A 19974-nucleotide genomic window follows, 5' to 3' on the forward strand; every position below is an offset into this window, starting at 1 on the left:
GCCTTGGGATTAGAAGCTGCCTCTAGAAGACGGATGAATCGGCAATTATCAACGGCATAAGGATTGAGAAGGCACTGGAAACCACTGCATTAAAGACACATAATGTGTATCCACAGGACATGTGATGACTGAAAAAGTGTCGTGATGAGCTGGCCATTGACAGAAGATTCCGGATTAGTTCCCCATTCGGATATCTGGGAGAATACTGCGAAGGGGGAGGTAACCATTAGAGAAAGATTGAATAACCAACGAAGGGATAATATTCCACGAGTCGGAGCATGGCATGTCAGAAGTTTGAACTTAGTAAGACATCTAGAAAATCTAAAATGGGAAATGCAAAAGTTCAATCTAGATATAGTGGGTGCCAGTGAAGTTTAAATAGAAATACGATAAAGATTTCTGCTAGACGAATATAGGGTAATACCTACAGCAGACAATGGTATAACTTGAGTAGGAATCTTTCTGAATGGGAAAGAAGAGCAGACAGTTGAATGATGTGGTTGTTCTCGTCAGCTTCGAAAGTCTAGCCTACTAACGCCGACTGCTACAGTCAAATGGCTCTAAGAACTATGGGACTTAACATCTAAAGTCATCAGTTCCCTAGACTTAGAACTAAATAAACCTAAGTAACCTAAGTACATCACACACATCCATGCCCGAGGCTGGATTCGAACCTGCGACCGTAGCGGTCGCACTGTTTCAGACTGAAGCGCCTAGAACCGCTCCGCCACAGCGGCCGGGCTGATAAAGTAGCAAACAGCAGATGAAGAAATATTTAGAAAGTATAAGAGCGTCCCGAAAGTGTAATTCAGGACGTAAGGCGAAATGAAAATCTGATAGTCGAGAGGTAACTGAAACATCATTGTAGGGGAAGGAATAGAAGAAAAGTTTGTGGGAAAATATGGGCTCTGCAGTAGAAATAAGAGACGAGAAAGGCTAATTGAGTTCTGTAATATATTTCAGATGGTAATAGCAAATACAGTGTTGAAGAATTACGAGAGGAGAACTTGTAAAAGACCAGGAGACACGGGAAAACAAGCACCAAGACTGAACAATAAGAATGGATGACTAAGAACGAAGTGCTCAGATCTGAAAGGGTGTAAGAATGGGATGTAGTCTTTCACGTCTGTTATTCATTCTATACATCGAAGACGCAGTGGCGGAACTGAAAGAAGGGTTCAAGGGTTGGATGAAAATTGAGACTGAAAGGAGATCAGTGGTAAGATTCGATGATAGCATTGCTGTACTCAGTGAATGTAAAGAGGAATTACAGGACCTGTTAAACTGAATGAACGATCAAATGAGTACAGAATACAGATTAAGAGTAACAAGAAGAAAGACCGAAGTAATGAGAAGTATCATGAACGAGAATAGTGAGAAACTTAACATGGGAATTCGGGACAACGAAGTACAAGACGTTAAGGAATTCTGGTACCTAGGCAGCAAAATAACCCATTGATGGGAGGAACAAGAACTACATAAAAGGCAGACCGGCACTGGAAGAAAGGGCTTTCCTGGCCCAGAGCAGTCTACTAGAATCAAAAGTAGTCCTTAATTTGAAGAATAAATTTCTGAGAATGTAAGTGTGGAGAACAGCATTGTACGGCAGCGAAACATGGACTGTGAGAGAAACGGAACAGAAGAGAATCTAAGTCTTTGAGATGCGGTTCTACGTAAGCATATTGAAAATTTAGGTGTACAGGTAAGGTAAGGAATGAGACGGTTCTCCGTAGAATTGGCAAGGAAAGAAATGTATGGGAAACATTGACTAGAATGAGTGACAAGATGACAGGCAAGGAAAGAAATATGTGGAAAACATTGACCGAATGAGTGACAAGATGACAGGACATTTATGAAAATACCCGGGAATAGCTTTCATGGCACTAGAACGCGTTGTAGAGGGTAAAAATTGTAGAGGACCGCAGGGTGTGGAATAACTCCAGCAAACAACTGACGACGTAAGTTGCTGTGAAAAAAGTATACATTTTCATTTCAATTCAAAACGGCCTCCGCCGATTTCGAAGAAGTTGCTCCCATCGCTGAGACCAAATCTGCACACTTTCTGGAGCATATCTTGTGGCCCTGAGCACTCATGTACTTAACTGCTGAGGTCATCAGTCCCCCAGAACTTAGAACTACTTAAACCTAACTAACCTAAGGACATCACACAACACCCATGCCCGAGGCAGGATTCGAACCAGCGACCGTAGCGGTCGCGCGGTTCCAGACTGAAGCGCCTAGAACCGCTCATCCACACCGGCCGGCTGCATACCTTGTAAAATATCCGATCCTGTATACCGGATTCGACCTCTCGGATACTGGAGATCTTTTATCTTTGTGCTGTACACCAGTGACTTTATGTATCACCAAGCAAAAAAATGCAAGGGCCAACGAGATGGTCATAATCTTCTTGAACCTCTGCCTGTGCATTTGCTGGCGAATCTGCTATTTAGGTACTCACGATAAGAGGAAAATGAGGGGTGGGGGCTCCAACAAAATGGAACACAACCATGTCAATAGTGCCTTCTTGCTGAAGCTGTGGTTCCAGCAATTCCTCCACTATATCAAGGTGAGTATCTCCTGCAAAAATGAACAGTTCATTAACTGTAGTCTTGGTGAGTGACCACAGAAAGATGGTGGGAAAAGAGGACTTCGTAGTGAGGCTTATGTTCCAAACAAACCCAGTCTGGGGCAGGAAACTGTTCAAACTGATGACGACGATGCCTATTACTACTACTATTGGTACTCCTGCTGCTACTGCTACTTTGCTGTCGGTCAGCACATTTTTTGGTGTGCCACTTTCCCATGGCGTGATAGCCTAAGGTTGTTGTTTCATCCAAACGCGTCAGTTATGTTCGTTAACTTCTGCGCAGATGTGGGTCTCATCATTTGCTCCGACTGTTATAAGTTATTTTGCTGCCCACGTGGCAGAATTTCAAAGCTTCTTCTACTTCGTGATCGACAATACTGATGCCAAGTTTCTCGTAGTTTCATTTCTGCTGCTTCTGTGCACCTGTGATGTGCAGGTTGTATCAGGTCGTAGAACGCAGCGTGACGAAGCGTGTAACGTTCGTTGTCTAATCTGCGAAGCACCGAAATCTCGTACGATCTTTTCATTAGCGTGAAGTGTACACGCGTGGACACAGCAGCATACAGCGCAACTGCTGCATTAGCCGTTACGCCACTCGCTGCAGCGTCCCTTCATTCGCACGTGGAAACCAGGCGTTAAGCCGTCGGCACACGGACCGTGCTGTCGAACGTGAACGTTGAGCGTGCCAAGTTCAACGTGCTGCTGAACGCTCAGGAACGATGAGACTTGTGCATAGTTAAGTCCCATAGTGCTCAGAACCATTTGAACTTGTGCATACGGTACGTGAGCCCCAACACGGTATACGCGATCGCAACGCACTCCAGCGGCAGTTGAGGGATGCTTCTAGTTCCTAAATCACACTGTTTACTCAACGGGCGCGCGTAAAATTCCCACGTTACCTCTATTAAAACGCACATTTCCTCCATCGTCCTCGAATAGGCAAGTACCATGTCCTATCAATAAAGACATAGGCTTATAAAAGTTCCATTACAAACAGTGCGGTACAAATTTGGAATACTTCTCCGCATAAGATAAACGTTATTTCGTCATTCCCACATTCTAGTAAAACCCCAAGGTCAGTCTTACTGATCACTGTTCCTATCCAGTAGCAGAACCTTTGCAACATGTGAATTACGAAGCGTAAAAGAAAAAAGGATCAAAATATCTTTATACAAATAGCGCAAGCTGTCCTGTAGATTAAGCTAATCGAACAAAGTCAACCCTCAAAAAAAGGTGAACTAATATTTACATAACATCAAATATTGTAACAGACTTATATTAAAGTAATAGTAAAGTATCAGAACCTAATAAAAACGCGAATGTTAGTAAAAAAAATTTGGAAATGTTAAGACGCGAACCACCGCCCCAACCTAAACTCATTACTGGATAAAGACGCTAGTCTTTACGCTTTTTTTAAAATGAAGAGTTTATTTATTCTTCATGTCACCCCAGCAAAACATTATCATCAAATATAGAAAGCTCAACAAAAAGCTATATAAAATGTTAAATTCTTAGAATGTTCTCTTCCTGGAGATAAATTAAAGCCTTTTGACATAAAAGTTACATTCAATTGATTTCTCGTAAAGCCATTCATTCCAGCCACTAATTAAGAGAGTTATGATCATGCTACCTTTGCATGGTCAAAATATCGTGGCTCTTTTTCTCCCAAAATCGTATCTGGAGGCGCTGGGTATCGATCCCGGTACCTCTCACATGCTAAGCGAGCGCTCTACCATCTTTTTTTATTTTTTATGAAAAAAGGAAAAATGATTTACGAAGGTTTGTTTTTTGCTTTTTTTAATTTTTTTGTGTCTATTTTTTGTTTTTATTTATTTATTTCTTTTATTTTTATACAAAAGGATAAAAGGAAAGCCCTTCCTCTTCGGCTACATAAACAGAATAATAGGAAGTCGTCCCGTTACGACAAAGGATGGTCCATACTATAGCCCGCTGCGAATTTTTGATGACTGTCGTCTCGTTGCTGTGTTTCTGTTGTTTGTTCAGTCTCATAAAAAAAGGTTCAAAATGGTTCAAATGGCTCTGAACACTATGGGACTTAACATCTGTGGTCATCAGTCGCCTAGAACTTAGAACTACTTAAAGCTAACTAACCTAAGGACATCACACACATCCATGCCCGAGGCAGGATTCGAACCTGCGACCGTAGCAGTCACGCGGTTCCGGACTGCGCGCCTAGAACCGCTAGACCACCGCGGCCGGCCATAAAAAAAGGGAACTGGGAATAGGTGCTATGGTTATCTTCTCATGTCATCGATAATCCAGCTGCGAGGCGGATTATGGAATGCACTCCAGAGAAAATTAGAAAGATATTGCCTATATTTAGGGCTCTTGACCATCACACAATGTCGTTCGTTGAGGTAATACCAAAAATCGGGTACTGTCTTTTCGCCATTACCGAATAGGTAGTGAACAGTGTGGCCGCTAATCCACGTCAGAGAGTTCGTTTTTGATCTTGGGAAGTACATCTCATCGTTTACGCTTAACCAACAACACGTTCCTTGTTCTTAGCCACATTGTGTTACCCATTGCTAAAAACGTTAATCGTAGATAATTATGTTACTAATTGAAATTTAATTATAACAAATTGTACCAAGAACGATGCGTTTCGGGTGGATCTTCAGTGTGTCGCTGCCTTCAAATAGCATACTCTCATAATACGCAAGTTACAATAATTCTTTTGCCACGAGTGTGATGTTTCTCATTATTTTATTGGAACGAATCTCACAACTAACAACGGGTTTTCCAGTGATTCTCTATTTGCTGGTGCTCAGAAACGGCTTATATACCTATAGGCTTGAAGTGAATGCCATATGGTGCCTCACAACTCTGTACTGAAGGGAGACTGCGTGCGTGTGACGTAGGTGGCGTTGTGCCATCTCGTTGGTCAACGCTCAGACGCACTCTCAGAATATCTGACATGCCAGATATTGCTCTGCACGTTCGGGTTTCCGTTGTTAACTGTGTAATCGGTTCCAATAAAATAACGAGAAACATTATATTCATGGCAAAAGAATTATTGTAACTTATGTATTATGAGAGTAGGCTATTTGAAGGCAGCGACACACTGAAGATCCACCCAAAACGCAATGTTCTTGGTACAATTTGTTACAATTTAATTTCAATTAGTAACATATCTGCGATAAGGTTTTCTGCAGTGGGTAGCATACTTTGATTATAGCCGGCACGGTAGCTCAGCGTGTTCGGTCAGAGAGCCGGTTGGCCTCTGTAATAAACTGAGCGGAAGGATCAAGAAACCAACATCAACGGATGTCATGTGACGTGCGCAACGACCAAACACAACGATCAACAACGAACAAAATGAAACAAAAAAAGAAAAGCGTAATGAGGAGTGTCACAGTCTTGTATTGAATTGATAGATGGGGCGGAGGTTCGCGTCTTGACACTTCTGAATTTCATTTCCAAAAATTCTCTTTTTTTTAAGTTCTGATTCTTTATTATTAGTTTAATTTAAGTATATACTATAATATTTGATGTTATGTAAAGAAAAGTTCACCTTTTTTTGAGGGGTGACTTTGTTCGATTGGCTTTATCTACAGGACAGCTTGCGCTGTTTGTATAAATTTTCTTTTACGCTTCGCAATTCACATGTTCCAAAGATTCTGCTACTGGATAGGAACAGTGATCAAGTAAGACTGACCTTGCGGGATCACTAAAATGTTAGAATGATGAAATAATGTTTACCTTATGCGGAGAAGTATTCCAAATTTGTACCGCACTGTTTGTAATGGAACTTTTACATGTCTCTGTCCTTATTGATTGGACATGGTGCTTTGCTTTTCGTGAACGATGTGCGTTTTAATAGAGCTAACGTGGGAATTTTACGCGCGCCCGTTGAGCAAACAGTGTGATTTACGAACTAGAAACATCTCTCAACTGCCGCTGGAGTGCGTTGCGATCGCGTATACCACGTTGGGGCCCACGTACCGTGTGCACGAGTCGCATCGTTCCTGAGCGTTCAGCAGCATGTTGAACTTGGCACGCTCTACGTTAACGTTCAATAGCACGGTCCGTGTGCCGACGGCTTTAGAGAAAGACAGGTCGCGGCGCGTACGTCACGAAGGTAGTCCTGAACTCGCTCGCTCGCTCACTGAAATCAGCGGAGAAACTACGTTTCTACACCTGTTAACTCGTAACTGGGCGTCTCCGTACAAAAGAAAACTGAATATTCTGCTGGAATACGCTATTATGGAATCTTACCGTTATTAGTCCTACAATGACGAGACGTCCAAGAGCCTACTTATAATTTGTTGTGGCTGTACTGGAGTACAATAAAATAAAATCATGCTGAAATGATTATCAGTTGCATAAGGCACCAATTCCAGCGTGCAATGAGTATTCTTAAGCAGAAAAGACTAAATGCTATAAACAAGCCGTTATACCCCTTACATCGAGTATTGATGTTAAATAAAATTTTGCTGTAGTACTGTTAATAAGTAAAACTTCATAATCGTAGAGTCCAGTGGAAGACGCAATTGTCGTTAGTACTTACACACCCAGCTGCGAGTTAACAGGTTTAGAAACGCAATTTGTCTGCTGAGGTGAGCTAGCGAGTTCAGGACTACCTTCGTGACGTACGAGCCGCGGCCTGTCTTTCTCGTGGGCCTCGTATTCCGTGCTATGACGTCAGAAACTCGGCACGCTCAACGCTCAACGTTCCGATGCACGGTCCGTATTTAGCCGCCTCGCCAGAAGGTGGGCCACGTCCGCGACTTGTGAGGCCGTGACTTCGGCCGCGGTCAAGAGCAGCCCAGCTGACCGCCGCGGTACGTGTTGTGCGCGGCGGCGGCTTCCCAGCGGGCGGCCTGCGCCAAGGTCGCCTTTCAGAGCGGCGCGGCTGCGGCCAAAGCGGCCGCATTAGCGACCCTGCGCGGGAACGCCCACCCCAATAGCGCGGGCACACCGCCCGCCATTCACTGCCAATAGCCGGCGCTCAGAGGCCGCTCACACGCTCCCCTCTTTATCCGTCAAATGTCCGGCCATCTGCCGGCCTGCCGCAACCCGCTCAAACACGCCGCCCACTCGCTGTTGGGAAAGAGTTGCGCAAGGGCTGGAGTTACAACGCTGCGTCTCAGCCAGGGGGAACTAAGATCAAAAATGGTTGAAATGGCTGTGAGCACTATGGGACTTAACATCTGAGGTCATCAGTGCCCTAGAACTTTGAACTATTTAAAACTAACTGACCTAAGGACATCACATACATCCATACCCGAGGCACGATTCGAACCTGCGACCGTAGCGGTCCCGCGGTTCCAGACTGAAGCGCCTAGAACCGCACGGCCACACCGGCCAGCCGGGAATTAAGCGCTCGGTTGCCCTAGGCGCAGTGATGTTCCCATTCTTTCTTAGACCATTACCCCTTTGTGCAATTAGACATTACCTAGTACCTCCACCATCCCACTACCCCAGCCGTCTGTTCCCCCTCTCCCCGCCCCCGCCCATTGCCACAGACATTAGCACATAACGAAACAGTAGAATGAAAGGCTTTTCTTGGAACACACATCAAAAAAAAGTTTAGCATCACCTCGGTTCGCCAGCCGGTGTGGCCGAGCGGCTCAGTCGCAGGTTCGAATCCTGCCTCGGGCATGGATGTGTGTGATGTCCTTAGGTTAGTTAGGTGTAAGTAGTTCTAAGTTCTAGGAGACTGGTGACCTCAGAGGTTAAGTTCCATAGTGCTCAGAACCATGTGAACCATTTTTCACCTCGGTTCCTAGAGTTCCGGAACCTGTACAGAAAGTTGGAACAGAGATCAACATAAACAATTTCCGCCCTTTTTATTGCTCTTGGAAACGACGCATTGCATATTGTACCACCATACAGCGAGACCTTCAGAGGTGGTGATCCAGATTGCTGTACACACCGGTACCCTTAATACCCAGTATCACGTCCTCTTACATCGATGGATGCCTGTACTTCTCGTGGCATACTGCCCACAATCCATCAAGGCACTGTTGGTCCAGACTGTCCCAGTCCTCAACGGCAATACGGTGTAAAACAAAATAAATAGTTGAAATAGCTCCAAGCACTATGGGACTCAACATCTGCGGTCAACAGTCCCCAGTCCCCAGCCTCCTAGGGACATCACACACATTCATGCACGAAGCAGAATTCGAACCTGCGAGCGTAGCAGCAGCGCGGTACCGGACTGAAGCGCCTAGAACCTCTCTGCCACAGCTGCCGGCCGATGTAGATCCCTCAGAATGGTTGGTGGGCCACGTCGTCCATAAACAGCCCTTTTCATTCTAGGCATGTTCGATAGGGTTCATGTATGGAGAACATGCTGGCCACTGTAGAGGAAGTCATTCACAAATGTGCACGATGGGGGCGCAAATTGCCGTCCATGAAGACGAATGACTCGCCAATATGCTGCCAGTATAATTGCACTATCGGCCGGATGATGGCATTCAAGTATCGTACAGCCGTTACGGCGCCTTCCGTGACCACCAGCGGCGTACGTCGGCGCCACATAACGCCACCCCAAAACAGCAGGATTCCTCCACCTTGCTGCACTCGCTGGACAGCGTATCTAAGGGGTTCAGCCTAGCCGTGTTTCCTCCAAACACGTCTCCGACGATTGTCTGCTTGAAGGCATACGCGACACTCATCGGTGAAGAGAACGTGATACCGATTCTCAGCGGTCCATTTGGCATGTTGTTAGGCCCATCTGTACAACGCTGCATGGTGTCGTGGTTGCAAGGATGGACCTCGCCATGGACGTCAGGAGTGAAGTTGCGCATCATGCAGCCTATTGCGCACAGTTTGAGTCGTAATACAATGTCCTGTGGCTGCACGAAAAGCATTATTCAACATGGTGGCGTTGCTGTCAGGGTTCTTCCGAGCCATAATCCCGTAGGTAGCGGCCATTCACTGCAGTAGTAGGCCTTGGGTGGCAGGAGCGAGGCACGTCATAGACAGTTCCTGTCTCTCTGTATCTCCTCCATGTCCGAACATCACCCCTTTGTTCACTTCGAGACGCCTGGACACTACCCTTGTTGAGAGCCCTTCCTATTACAAAGTAACAATGCCTACACAATCGGACCGCGGTATTGACCACGTAGGCATGGTTGAACTACAGACAACACGAGCCGTGTACCTCCTTCCTGGTGGAATAACTGGAATTGATCGGCTGTCGGACCCCCTCCGTCCAATAGGCACTACTCATGCGTGGTTGTTTACATCTTTCGGCGAGTTTAGTGACATCTCTGAACAGTCAAAGGGACTGTGTCTGTGATACGATATCCATAGTCAAATTCTATCTTCGGAAGTTCTGGGAACTGGGGTGATGCAAATCGTTTTTTGATGTGCGTATTTGAAAATGATGAAGGTCTAATGATATTTAGTGTGTGTGTGTGTGTGTGTGTGTGTGTGTGTGTGTGTGTGTGTGTGTGTGTGATAGATTGAATAACGAAGGAATTCGTGGTGCACCGAAAGTGCTACCCACAACTGCTTCTCAGAAAAGAAACTATCCACAATGAGGGTTGACACTTGTTACAAAACTTGCTTGCCCTGCATTACTCCTCTGCATTGCGATAATTGCTTCACCTGCACACTGCAACGCCGTCTAAAATCAAACATGTTCAGATGTGTGCGCTATTCTTATTGTTCATAAATCACTTCATTGCTGCACTCCTTACTTCCGGACTAGCAGAAATTGGACGACTTCAGGCTGATAATGCTCTCTGTCTAACCTCTGTAGTAGTCCTCATGTGGCTACTGCTGTGTCGTGCTGTCAGCTACTTCATTTATCGGTTTAGAAGCGAGTTGGTTGATTGTGGGGTTGATTTGTTGGTAGAGACTGAAACGTCCCCTTTGAATAATTATACAAGACTGTGCTTAAACTGACACACAATATTTTTAACGCAACGCAATCTGACTTTCAAAAATCCCTGCAAAAGAATGGCCCTGAGTAACATTAAACTATACCTTTCAGAAATCACTTACCTCACAAAAATCTTCATTACTCGAACTACTGCAGTACAGCGAGCGCCACTACTGCCAGCTAAATAAAAGATTCAAACTACGTAAGGCCCTAACTACTGATAGGGATAGTTAGCAAATGAAAGATATTAATAGAGAACAAACACTGTATTTACCTTAATAGTCATAATATATATAGCAGTTCATGACAAATTACAAAACTCCGCCATCTCTCTCCCCACATCCACCACTGCTGGCGGCTCACCTCCAACTGCGCAACGCTACGCGCTGTTCATATCCAGCTGCCTAACACTACAATGGCAGACAACAATGCAAACTAGCCACAGACTGCACACAGCACAGACACTGATTTTCATACAGAGGTGGCGTTACCAATAAGAAAACCTAAACAGCCTACTTACAAGACCAAACAGCGAGGTCATCGGTCTCATTGGATTATGGAAGGATGAGGAAGGAAGTCGGCCGTGCCCTTTCAAAGGAACCACCCTGGCATTTGTCTAAAGCGATTTAGGGAAATCACGCAAAACCTAAATCAGGATGGCCGGACGCGGGATTGAACCGTCGTCCTCCCGAATGCGAGTCCAGTGTGCTAACCACTGCGCCACCTCGCTCGGTAGAAGCGAGTAAAGTAGCAAATTTTGGACTACTGCTGGTACTATCTACGGCTTGAAGAGGACAATTTCTTACGATACTTAGCATTTGTTACATGCATATCTGGCCGGGCGCTGTGGCCGTGCGGTTAAAGGCGCTTCAGTCTGGAACCGCGTGACCGTTTCGGTCGCAGGTTCGAATCCTGCCTCGGGCGTGGATGTGTGTGATGTCCTTAGGTTAGTTAGGTTTAATTAGTTCTAAGTTCTAGGCGACTGATGACCTCAGAAGTTAAGTCGCATAGTGCTCAGAGCCATTTGAACCATGCATATCTCACGTTTATCATCAGCCGCCGGCCGTATGTGGCCGAGCGGTTCTAGGTGCTTCAGTCCGGAACCGCGCTGCTGCTGCGGTCGCAGGTTCGAATCCTGCCTCGGGCATGGATGTATGTGATGTCCTTAGGTTAGTTAGGTTTAAGTAGTTCTAAGTCTAGGGGACTGATGACCTCAGATGTTAAGTCCAATAGTACTCAGAGCCATTTGAACCATTTTATCTTCAGCCGTGTATGGAACAAAGCACAACATACCTGTGTAGTGGGTGGACTATGTGAGTGTTACAAATCTATGGTAACAGTAACGATGTTTAGATAGTAATTTACTGTCGTGGCTGAAACAGAATAGAATCGTTTAGTCTTCATGCCTCAGAAAATTTCATCTTTCCCCTCAGGGTGTACTTACGCCCCCAGGTCGGAAACCACTGGCCTAGGCGCAGTTATCGCCAAACTCACAAGTAAACCAACCTAAGGGAGACTTTTCGAATTTTCATAGGCTTTGATTATATTGTAGTGTAGAACAAACTAAGGGACACAAATTTTTTTATACGTGGCCATATGGCATTTGAGGGAATGGAACACACCCCTGAAAAAACTGAATTTAGTATTTCTGGAAGAATACCACTGAAACTATGAGACACATGTGAAGAACACTTCAGGTAAATGTTCTATGGTTCTTAATGTACAGTAAACAGGGTGTATCCAGTCTTTTTTTTTTTCGAAATATCCTCTCCCCCAATGTTCTGCTTTTCATTTCGACAGTTGGCTAATAGGAAACCGAATAGTATCGCTAATACAAAATTCAGTCATGTATGATGAAGACGTATTCCAAAGACACATTTATCAGCAATAAGCAAGAAGTATGTCTGCATTGAAGTGGGTTCAGTAATTTGTGACCCGAACTATTCTCATTATTGTACAGAGTTACAATGACGTCCCAACAATAACGTAGAAACAGTTCCAAATATAGCATAATTAAATCTGCAAAGGTGAGAACTTGAAAAGAAAAAATACACCAAATCTAAAAATAAAACAAATACAACACTAGATATTTTATATTTCATAAAAATTAAAAGAAATTATACATGTTGAACAATATATGGAGAGTACACATATACAATACATTTATGTGCGAAACACTTATTAAACAACCGAACATGACAATTAGCATTAAAGTGGATATATATCGGGCGCACATACTGCGATATTGGTATATTTCTGGCTTATTTTTGGCAAATGCGTCTTTATTATACAACTTCATCACAGAGATTGAAACTGGTACAACGTTCTGACATTTGGCAAATGCGGAATTGAAAAACGAAACAGTAGGAGGGAAGGATTTCGAGGAAAAAAAAAAAACCAAATGGCTCTGAGCACTATGTGACTTAACATCAGAGCTTAGAACAACTTAAACCTAACTAACCTAAGGACATCACACACATCCATGCCCAAGGCAGGATTCGAACCTGCGACCGCAGCGGTCGCGCGGTTCCAGACTGAAGCGCCTAGAACCGCTCTGCCACACCGGCCGGCGAAAAAAAAAATTGTTTTGACAAATCGGGGAGCACTTTAGTAGCCATAGAACTTTTATTTGAACTTATTTTATGTCTGTTATCGTTTCGAGTGTATTGATTCAGAAATATTAAACTAATTTTTTCTCCGTGGCGTGTTTCGTCCCACTTCATGGCCGTATGGGCACCGATAAAAAAGTATTTTTGCTTTTTTTGCTCTACACTACAACATATTCACAGCCGAATGGAACCTAAATATTTCCTTTGGGTAGATTTACTTGTCAGTAGTCAAAGGAGTTGTATATCAACAGAACAACGATTGAAATTTCTTTTGAAAGCGAAATTTTCTCAAACTTAAGCTTGGGTGTGTAAAACCGTAATAGAAGACAATCAAAGCATTTGAGATGTGGCGCTACAGCGGAGAGCTGGAAGGTAGGTGGACTGATAATGTAAGGAATGAAGATGTTCTCCGCAGAATGAGCGAGGAAAGGAAATGTGGAAAACAATGACAAGAAGAAGGGACAGGATAGTAGGACGTTTGTTAAGACATCAGGGAATGACTTCCACTGTGCTATAGGGAGGTACTGAGGGTAAAATCTAGACAAGAAGACAGAGATTGGAGTACATCCTGCAAATAACTGAGGACGTAAAACTTCCTGGCAGATTAAAACTGTGTGCCAGACCGAGACTCTAACTCGGGACCTCTGCCTTTCGCGGGCAAGTGCTCTACCAACTGAGCTACCCAAGCACGACTGATGACCTGTCCTCACAGCTTTAATTCCGCCAGTACCTCGTCTCCTACCTTCCGACTTAACAGAAGCTCTTCTGCGAACCTTGGTTGGTAGAGCACTTGCCCGTGAAAGGCAAAGATCCTGAGTTTGAGTCTCTGTCCGGCACACAGTTTTAATCTGCCAGGAAGTTTCATATCAGCGCTGCAGAGTAAAAACCTCATTCTGGAAACATCCCCCAGGCTGTGGCTAAGCCATGTCTCCGTAATATCCTTTCTTCCAGGAGTCACTAGGTTCGCAGAAGAGCTTCTGTGAAGTTTGGAAGGTAGTAGACGAGGTACTGGTGGAATTAAAGCTGTGAGGACGGGGCGTGAGTCGTGCTTGAGTATCTCAGTTGGTAGAGCGCTTTCCCGCGAAAGGCAAAGGTCCCGGGTTCGAGTCTCCATCCGGCACATAGTTTTAATCTGCCAGGAAGTTTCATATCAGCGCACACTCCGCTGCAGAGTGAAAATCTCATTCTGAATTGAGGACGTAGGTTGCAAGTGCTACTCTGAGATGAAGAGGTCGGCACAGGAGAGGAATTCGTGGCGGGCCTCGTCAAACCAGTCGGAAGACTGATGACTCAGAAACTGGACTGAAAGACGAGCTCAGTATCTCCAGGCGGCTTTCTTCTCGTGTCAACTAAAAAAATTCTCCAGCTCTTTGGCTATATAGTGAGAAGAGATGGAGAAAACCTAGAGAAAAGAATCATGGATGGCAATATCGAGGGCAAGAGACATACGTGGGCGGATCAAATCCTCCTTCAGCAGGCTCTAGGAGAAGACGGGAACCGTCCAGTATGGAGACGTTCGGTTGAAGGGGTCTAAATGCTCAGCATTGAGCACAGCAACATGGGATGATGAAGCGTGTTACTACTTGAAAGTATTTCCAATCTAGTTTTTGCAAAAATCTTCTCATTCTGATTGAAGTAGATTGGCCGAGAATAACCCCGTCCAACTTTTCCATCCTCCAATGTTGGCAGGTAAAATTTTCGAAATCTTTCCACAGCAATATAAAATTCCATAAAATGGCATCATTTCGGCAACTTCCCCCCAAATACGTTAAACCAAAGGGTCCTTTTAAAGTATGACAGCTTGAAGAAGTGGAACGATGTGTTCAGGGCCGTAAAATTATCGTACGTATCAAAAAACTGTAGTACAAAAACGAAAATTTTTAATTTTTAATTATGACTCAGACTATGACTCGTCAGACTATGACTATACGACTTATCTTAGAAGATAGACTAACGAAAGGCAAATCTACGTTTATAGCATTTATAGACTTGAAGATAGCTTTTGACAGTTGAGTGGAAAATTCTCTTTCAAACATAAAAGAGGTAAAATACAGGAAACGAAAGGCTGTTTACAACTTGTACAGAAACCAGACGCCAGTTATAACAGACGAGGAGCATGAAACGGTGATAGTGTTTGAAAAGGGAGTGAGACAGGGTTGTAGCGTATCTCCGATGTTATTCAGTATGTACATTGAACAAGCAGAAAGGCAGTCAAAGAAAGATTTTGAGTAGGAATTAAAAAAGTTAGAAACAAAGCTTTGTTTACCGATGACATTGTGTTTCTGTGAGACAGCAAATGAGTTGGAAGAGCAGATGAACAGAATAGACAGTGTCTTGAAAGGAGGATGAACATCAGCAAAAGCAAAACAATGGTAATGGAACGTAGTCAAATTAAATCAGGTGTTGCTAAGGGAATTAGATTAGAAAACCAGACAGTTATAGTAGTGGATGAGATTTGCGATTCGGACAGCAAAATAAATGATGGAGGAAGTAGAGAGGATATGAAATGTGAACAGGCAATGGTAAGAAAAGCATTTCTGAAGACGAGACATTTGTTAATATCGAATGAAGATTTACGTGTTAGGAATTCTTTTCTGAAGGTAATTGTCTGGAGTGTAGCCACGCATGGAAGTTAAACATGGGCAATCAACAGTTTAGATGAAAAGAGACTAGCAGCTTTCAAAACGTGGTGGTACAGAAAGATGCTGAAGATTAGATGGGCCGATAACAACTAACGTGGAAGCGCTGAATAGAATTAGACAAGCAAAAAATTTGTGGCATAATTTGACCAAAAGAAAGCATTGGTTGACAAGACACATTCTGAGTCATCATGAGATCAAAAGTTTAGTATTGGAGGGAACTGTGAGAGGTAAAAGTCATTGAGGGGCACCAGTAGGTGAACGCCGTAAGCAGGTTCAGAAGGATGTAGATTGCAGTAGTTATTCGGAGATGACGAGTCTTGCAGAGAATAGAGTAGCATGGAGAGCTGCAGCAAAACAGTCTTCGGAGTGAAGACCAGAACAAACAAAATAATAGCCTGAAGAGAAAAAAATAAAAACTGCTCCAGTGGTGCCACATTCGGTTTCTTATGTCACACTTCGTAAGTCGAGACCTGTATGCACTACGCTCCTGTGACACACAAAATCCGTGCCCACGATTTATACTTACACCTAATGAAGACACTTAACCACTGGTCTGACATTATCTTACACGTAATTATAACAAATCTATCATTTTTCACGAAATTCTCAATATCTGAAACTGCATATATGCGTAGGACGTACATAATAATATAAAACCCATCCAGTACAAACTTCAACTTAAACGACGAAAACTATTATGACGTTTCCGCGGATATACAACCACGAAAGTCACTAGACATCCCAATCGCTTGAAACTGTACATGTACACTTCATAGTGACATCCCAGAGAGGTATCACTGCAGTGAGTCTAGCGTCTCTGACAAAAGAAAAGGTGTATTGATTGATTTGAAGAGACAGTAGCATCTAGTGAATATCAAGAAAAGTATGTGTTGCTTGTACTAAATTACCAGAGATGGCTTTAGTAGTAAGACTAGGCAATACATCTATTTCCTTCTCCAAAAAATTTACCCAAGGTTTACGTTTCCCCAAAAGTTCTCCAAAAAAATATTTTCCCCAGAACTGCAAAAAAAAAAAAAAAAAAAAAAAGAAGGAATTTGGAATCGCTGACATCCACGATCATCTTTTATACTTATTCCGCCTACATTCTTTCTTTCATCCTGTCCCTATGTCCAAACTGTCCCAACACCCATTTCTCAGTACTCGAAACTATGTCTTTTCACACTTCAACGTCCTCTAAAATCAACAAACTTTACTTAAAGTTTTAAGTCGTAATTGACATTTAGGTACACTGAATAATACTAGATATCATACTCGATAACAATATTATTTACTAACGAAATTGGACTGTAACGTACCAATAAAACTGAATTATGACGGTAACTGATAAAAACTAATGTGTACAATGGCCTTACATGTCCTCTGGAGGTTTGGGTGAATCGGATATGTGTCGTTTTTGATGTAAGGAACGATTCCAGGTTGTTAACATTGAGACGACTTCTCAGTTTACCTTTTGTTAAGGTTCATGATTGTGTCCTAATAAATGATCATCTCTTTTTGCCCAACCTGTGCCATAATTATCTTTTCTCCTCAGTTCCATTCAGTACTTCCTCATTAATTGTTCGATCCATCACTCCAATCTTCAGTATTCATCTGTAGCTTCTATTATCTTCTTGTCTTGTTTATGCTCCACATCGTACTTCCGTGCACAGCTAAACTCCAGAGATACGCCTTTAGAAAGGACATCCTGACTTTTAAATTAATATTCGAAGTCAACAAATTCCTCTTTTTCAAAAACGTTTTTCTTACCATTGCCAGTTTGCGTCTTATATCCTCTCTCTTTGTACTACAGAGAGTTGTTTTGCTGCCCAGACAGAAAATCTAGTATTAATTTTTAGCATCTTATTCCCTAATCTAAATGCCCCAGCAAAACATGAATTAATTCGCTTATTTCCTAACCTAATTGTCTCAGTAAAACATTAATTAATTCGATTATAATCCAGCAGCCTTGTTTTACTTTCGTTGTTGTTCGGCTCGTACTCATCTGTCAATACACTGTCCGTTCCGTTCAACAGATTTTCCATCACCTTCGTCTATTCTGACAGAATCGCAACGTCGTGGGGAAATATCGTAATTTCAGTACATTATCCCTGAACTTTAATTAACTTTACAAATTTCTGTTCAGTATACCGATTGCATAACATGGTAGAAAGGCGAAAAACCTGATTACCTCCTTCTCTTTTATTTACTTCAGTTCTTATAACTGCAATATGATTTGTGCAAAATTTGTAAATAACGGTTTTTTTTATAAATAAGTTTTCTTCTACCGGTCACCATTTTCTTTTATTTACATTTTACACGAAGCTTTTCGAGAAATGATTCCCATTTTCAAGTGCGTTTTTCTCTAGTCACTTTGCCGCTTTTACGGTACCGTACATAAATCGGTAAAAACGGAACATTTATAGGATGAATGTTGTCCGTACTTCTGTCTGTGTGACTTTTGAAAACCGTTTTTCTCAGGAATGGCTAGACGTATGAAGTTGAAATTTATGACATATATTGTGGTGAATGAATGTTAATCTAAGTCAGCGCAGTCAAAAGATACAACCATGGGCGTGATATATTTTGGTACCCGCAAACTCACTCATTTGGACCTATAGGGTACTACCCTCGACTTAGAATCACGAAATTTGGCAAGAAGAAAGGGTTCACAGTACAAGTAAAGGAAAAATCTGAGAAAACTCTTTAATGTGTAATTATATCACACGAAAAAATATTTCTTTTCTCGTTTGTTATGTGACTTCAGACTTTAAATTAAAACATTTTTGAAAGCCTTGGTGTCGTTGGAACCGATATTTTGCCAGTATCGATGTCGATAACAGGCAAAAATCGTCGACATTATCGATTACAAGAATGGATGAACTGTCAATATACATAATTAACCTTGTATGAAACCCACAGTGCGCGATCTCTACTTGCACCTGGACAATTTTTTAGTAATGTTTTTGATCTGTGAGTTTATCCATTGTTCTGCTGCCTTTAAGTTTTCTTTTATTACTCTTGTACAGAGTCTGGCAAAATAAGCGTTGCACAGAATATTCTGCGCTCAGAATACATCGACAATAGTAAACTTTGTGTACTGTGCACAGAAAACTCTGTAGTGCTCAATATGTCTGAGACTCCACACAAATAGACCACAAGAAAGCTAAAAGTCTACAGAGCAGTGCAAAACCTCACACATCAAAGACAGTGCTAGAAAGTGGCATAGTACTTAGATAATAACGCACTTTAAAATGGTTCAAATGGCTCTGAGAACAATGGGACTTAACTTCTGAGGTTATCAGTACCCTAGAACTAACCTACGGACGTCACAAACATCCATGCCCGTGGCAGGATTCGAACCTGCGGCCGTAGCGGTAGCGCGGTTCCAGACTGCAGCCCCTAGAACCGCTCGGCCACAGTGGCCGGCACGCACTTGAAAATGGGAATCATTTCCCGAACACGTTGCACAAAATATAAATAAAAGAAAATCGTGACTGGCAGCAGCAAAGTTGTTTATAAACAAACCTACTGTTTTCACAGTCAGGAGCTTTCACAAAGCAATGCTATTGGATCCGATCTGTTGTCAATAACTCTTCGCTGCTTATATTTTACACCTTCTGCCTCCAAAATTTCAAACAGTGCATTCTGTATTTCTGTTAATGTCCGAACTGTTGGAACACGTATTATGTGCGAGTATAATGACTTTTCTGTAGACTAGAAATCTACTTTGTAGAAATAAGCATGGGTTTCGAAAAAGACGATCGTGTGAAACCCAGCTCGCGCTATTCGTCCACGAGACTCAGAAGGCCATAGCACGGGTTCCCAGGTAGATACCGTGTTTCTTGACTTCCGCAAGGCGTTCGATACAGTTCCCCACAGTCGTTTAATGAACAAGGTAAGATCATATGGACTATCAGACCAATTGTGTGATTGGATTGAAGAGTTCCTAGATAACAGAACGCAGCATGTCATTCTCAATGGAGAGAAGTCTTCCGAAGTAAGAGTGATTTCAGGCGTGCCGCAGGGGAGTGTCGTAGGACCGTTGCTATTCACAACATACATACATGTTTTGGATAACATCGGAAGTTCACTGAGGCTTTTTGCGTATGATGCTGTGGTATATCGAGAGGTTGTAACAATGGAAAATTGTACTGAAATGCAGGAGGATCTGCAATGAATTGACGCATGGTGCAGGGAATGGCAATTGAATCCCAACGTAGACAAGTGTGATGTGCTGCGAATACACAGAAAGAAAGATCCTTTATCATTTAGCTA

At 42.9% G+C, this 19974-nt stretch overlaps 1 protein-coding gene across 1 annotated transcript in view; it reads left to right on the plus strand.

The window, feature by feature from the left end:
- Nucleotides 1–2473: 2473 nt before the first annotated feature.
- The window catches only part of LOC126427938 (insulin-like growth factor-binding protein complex acid labile subunit), a 225304-nt gene continuing 207803 nt past the window's right edge, over nucleotides 2474–19974 (plus strand). The window contains exon 1 of the mRNA XM_050089830.1: nucleotides 2474–2569. Within this exon, the coding sequence (XP_049945787.1) occupies nucleotides 2474–2569 (96 nt within the window). The remainder of the gene's footprint in view (nucleotides 2570–19974) is intronic.

The sequence above is a fragment of the Schistocerca serialis genome, chromosome 12 (genome assembly GCF_023864345.2).
Source record: "Schistocerca serialis cubense isolate TAMUIC-IGC-003099 chromosome 12, iqSchSeri2.2, whole genome shotgun sequence".
Taxonomy (NCBI): domain Eukaryota; kingdom Metazoa; phylum Arthropoda; class Insecta; order Orthoptera; family Acrididae; genus Schistocerca; species Schistocerca serialis.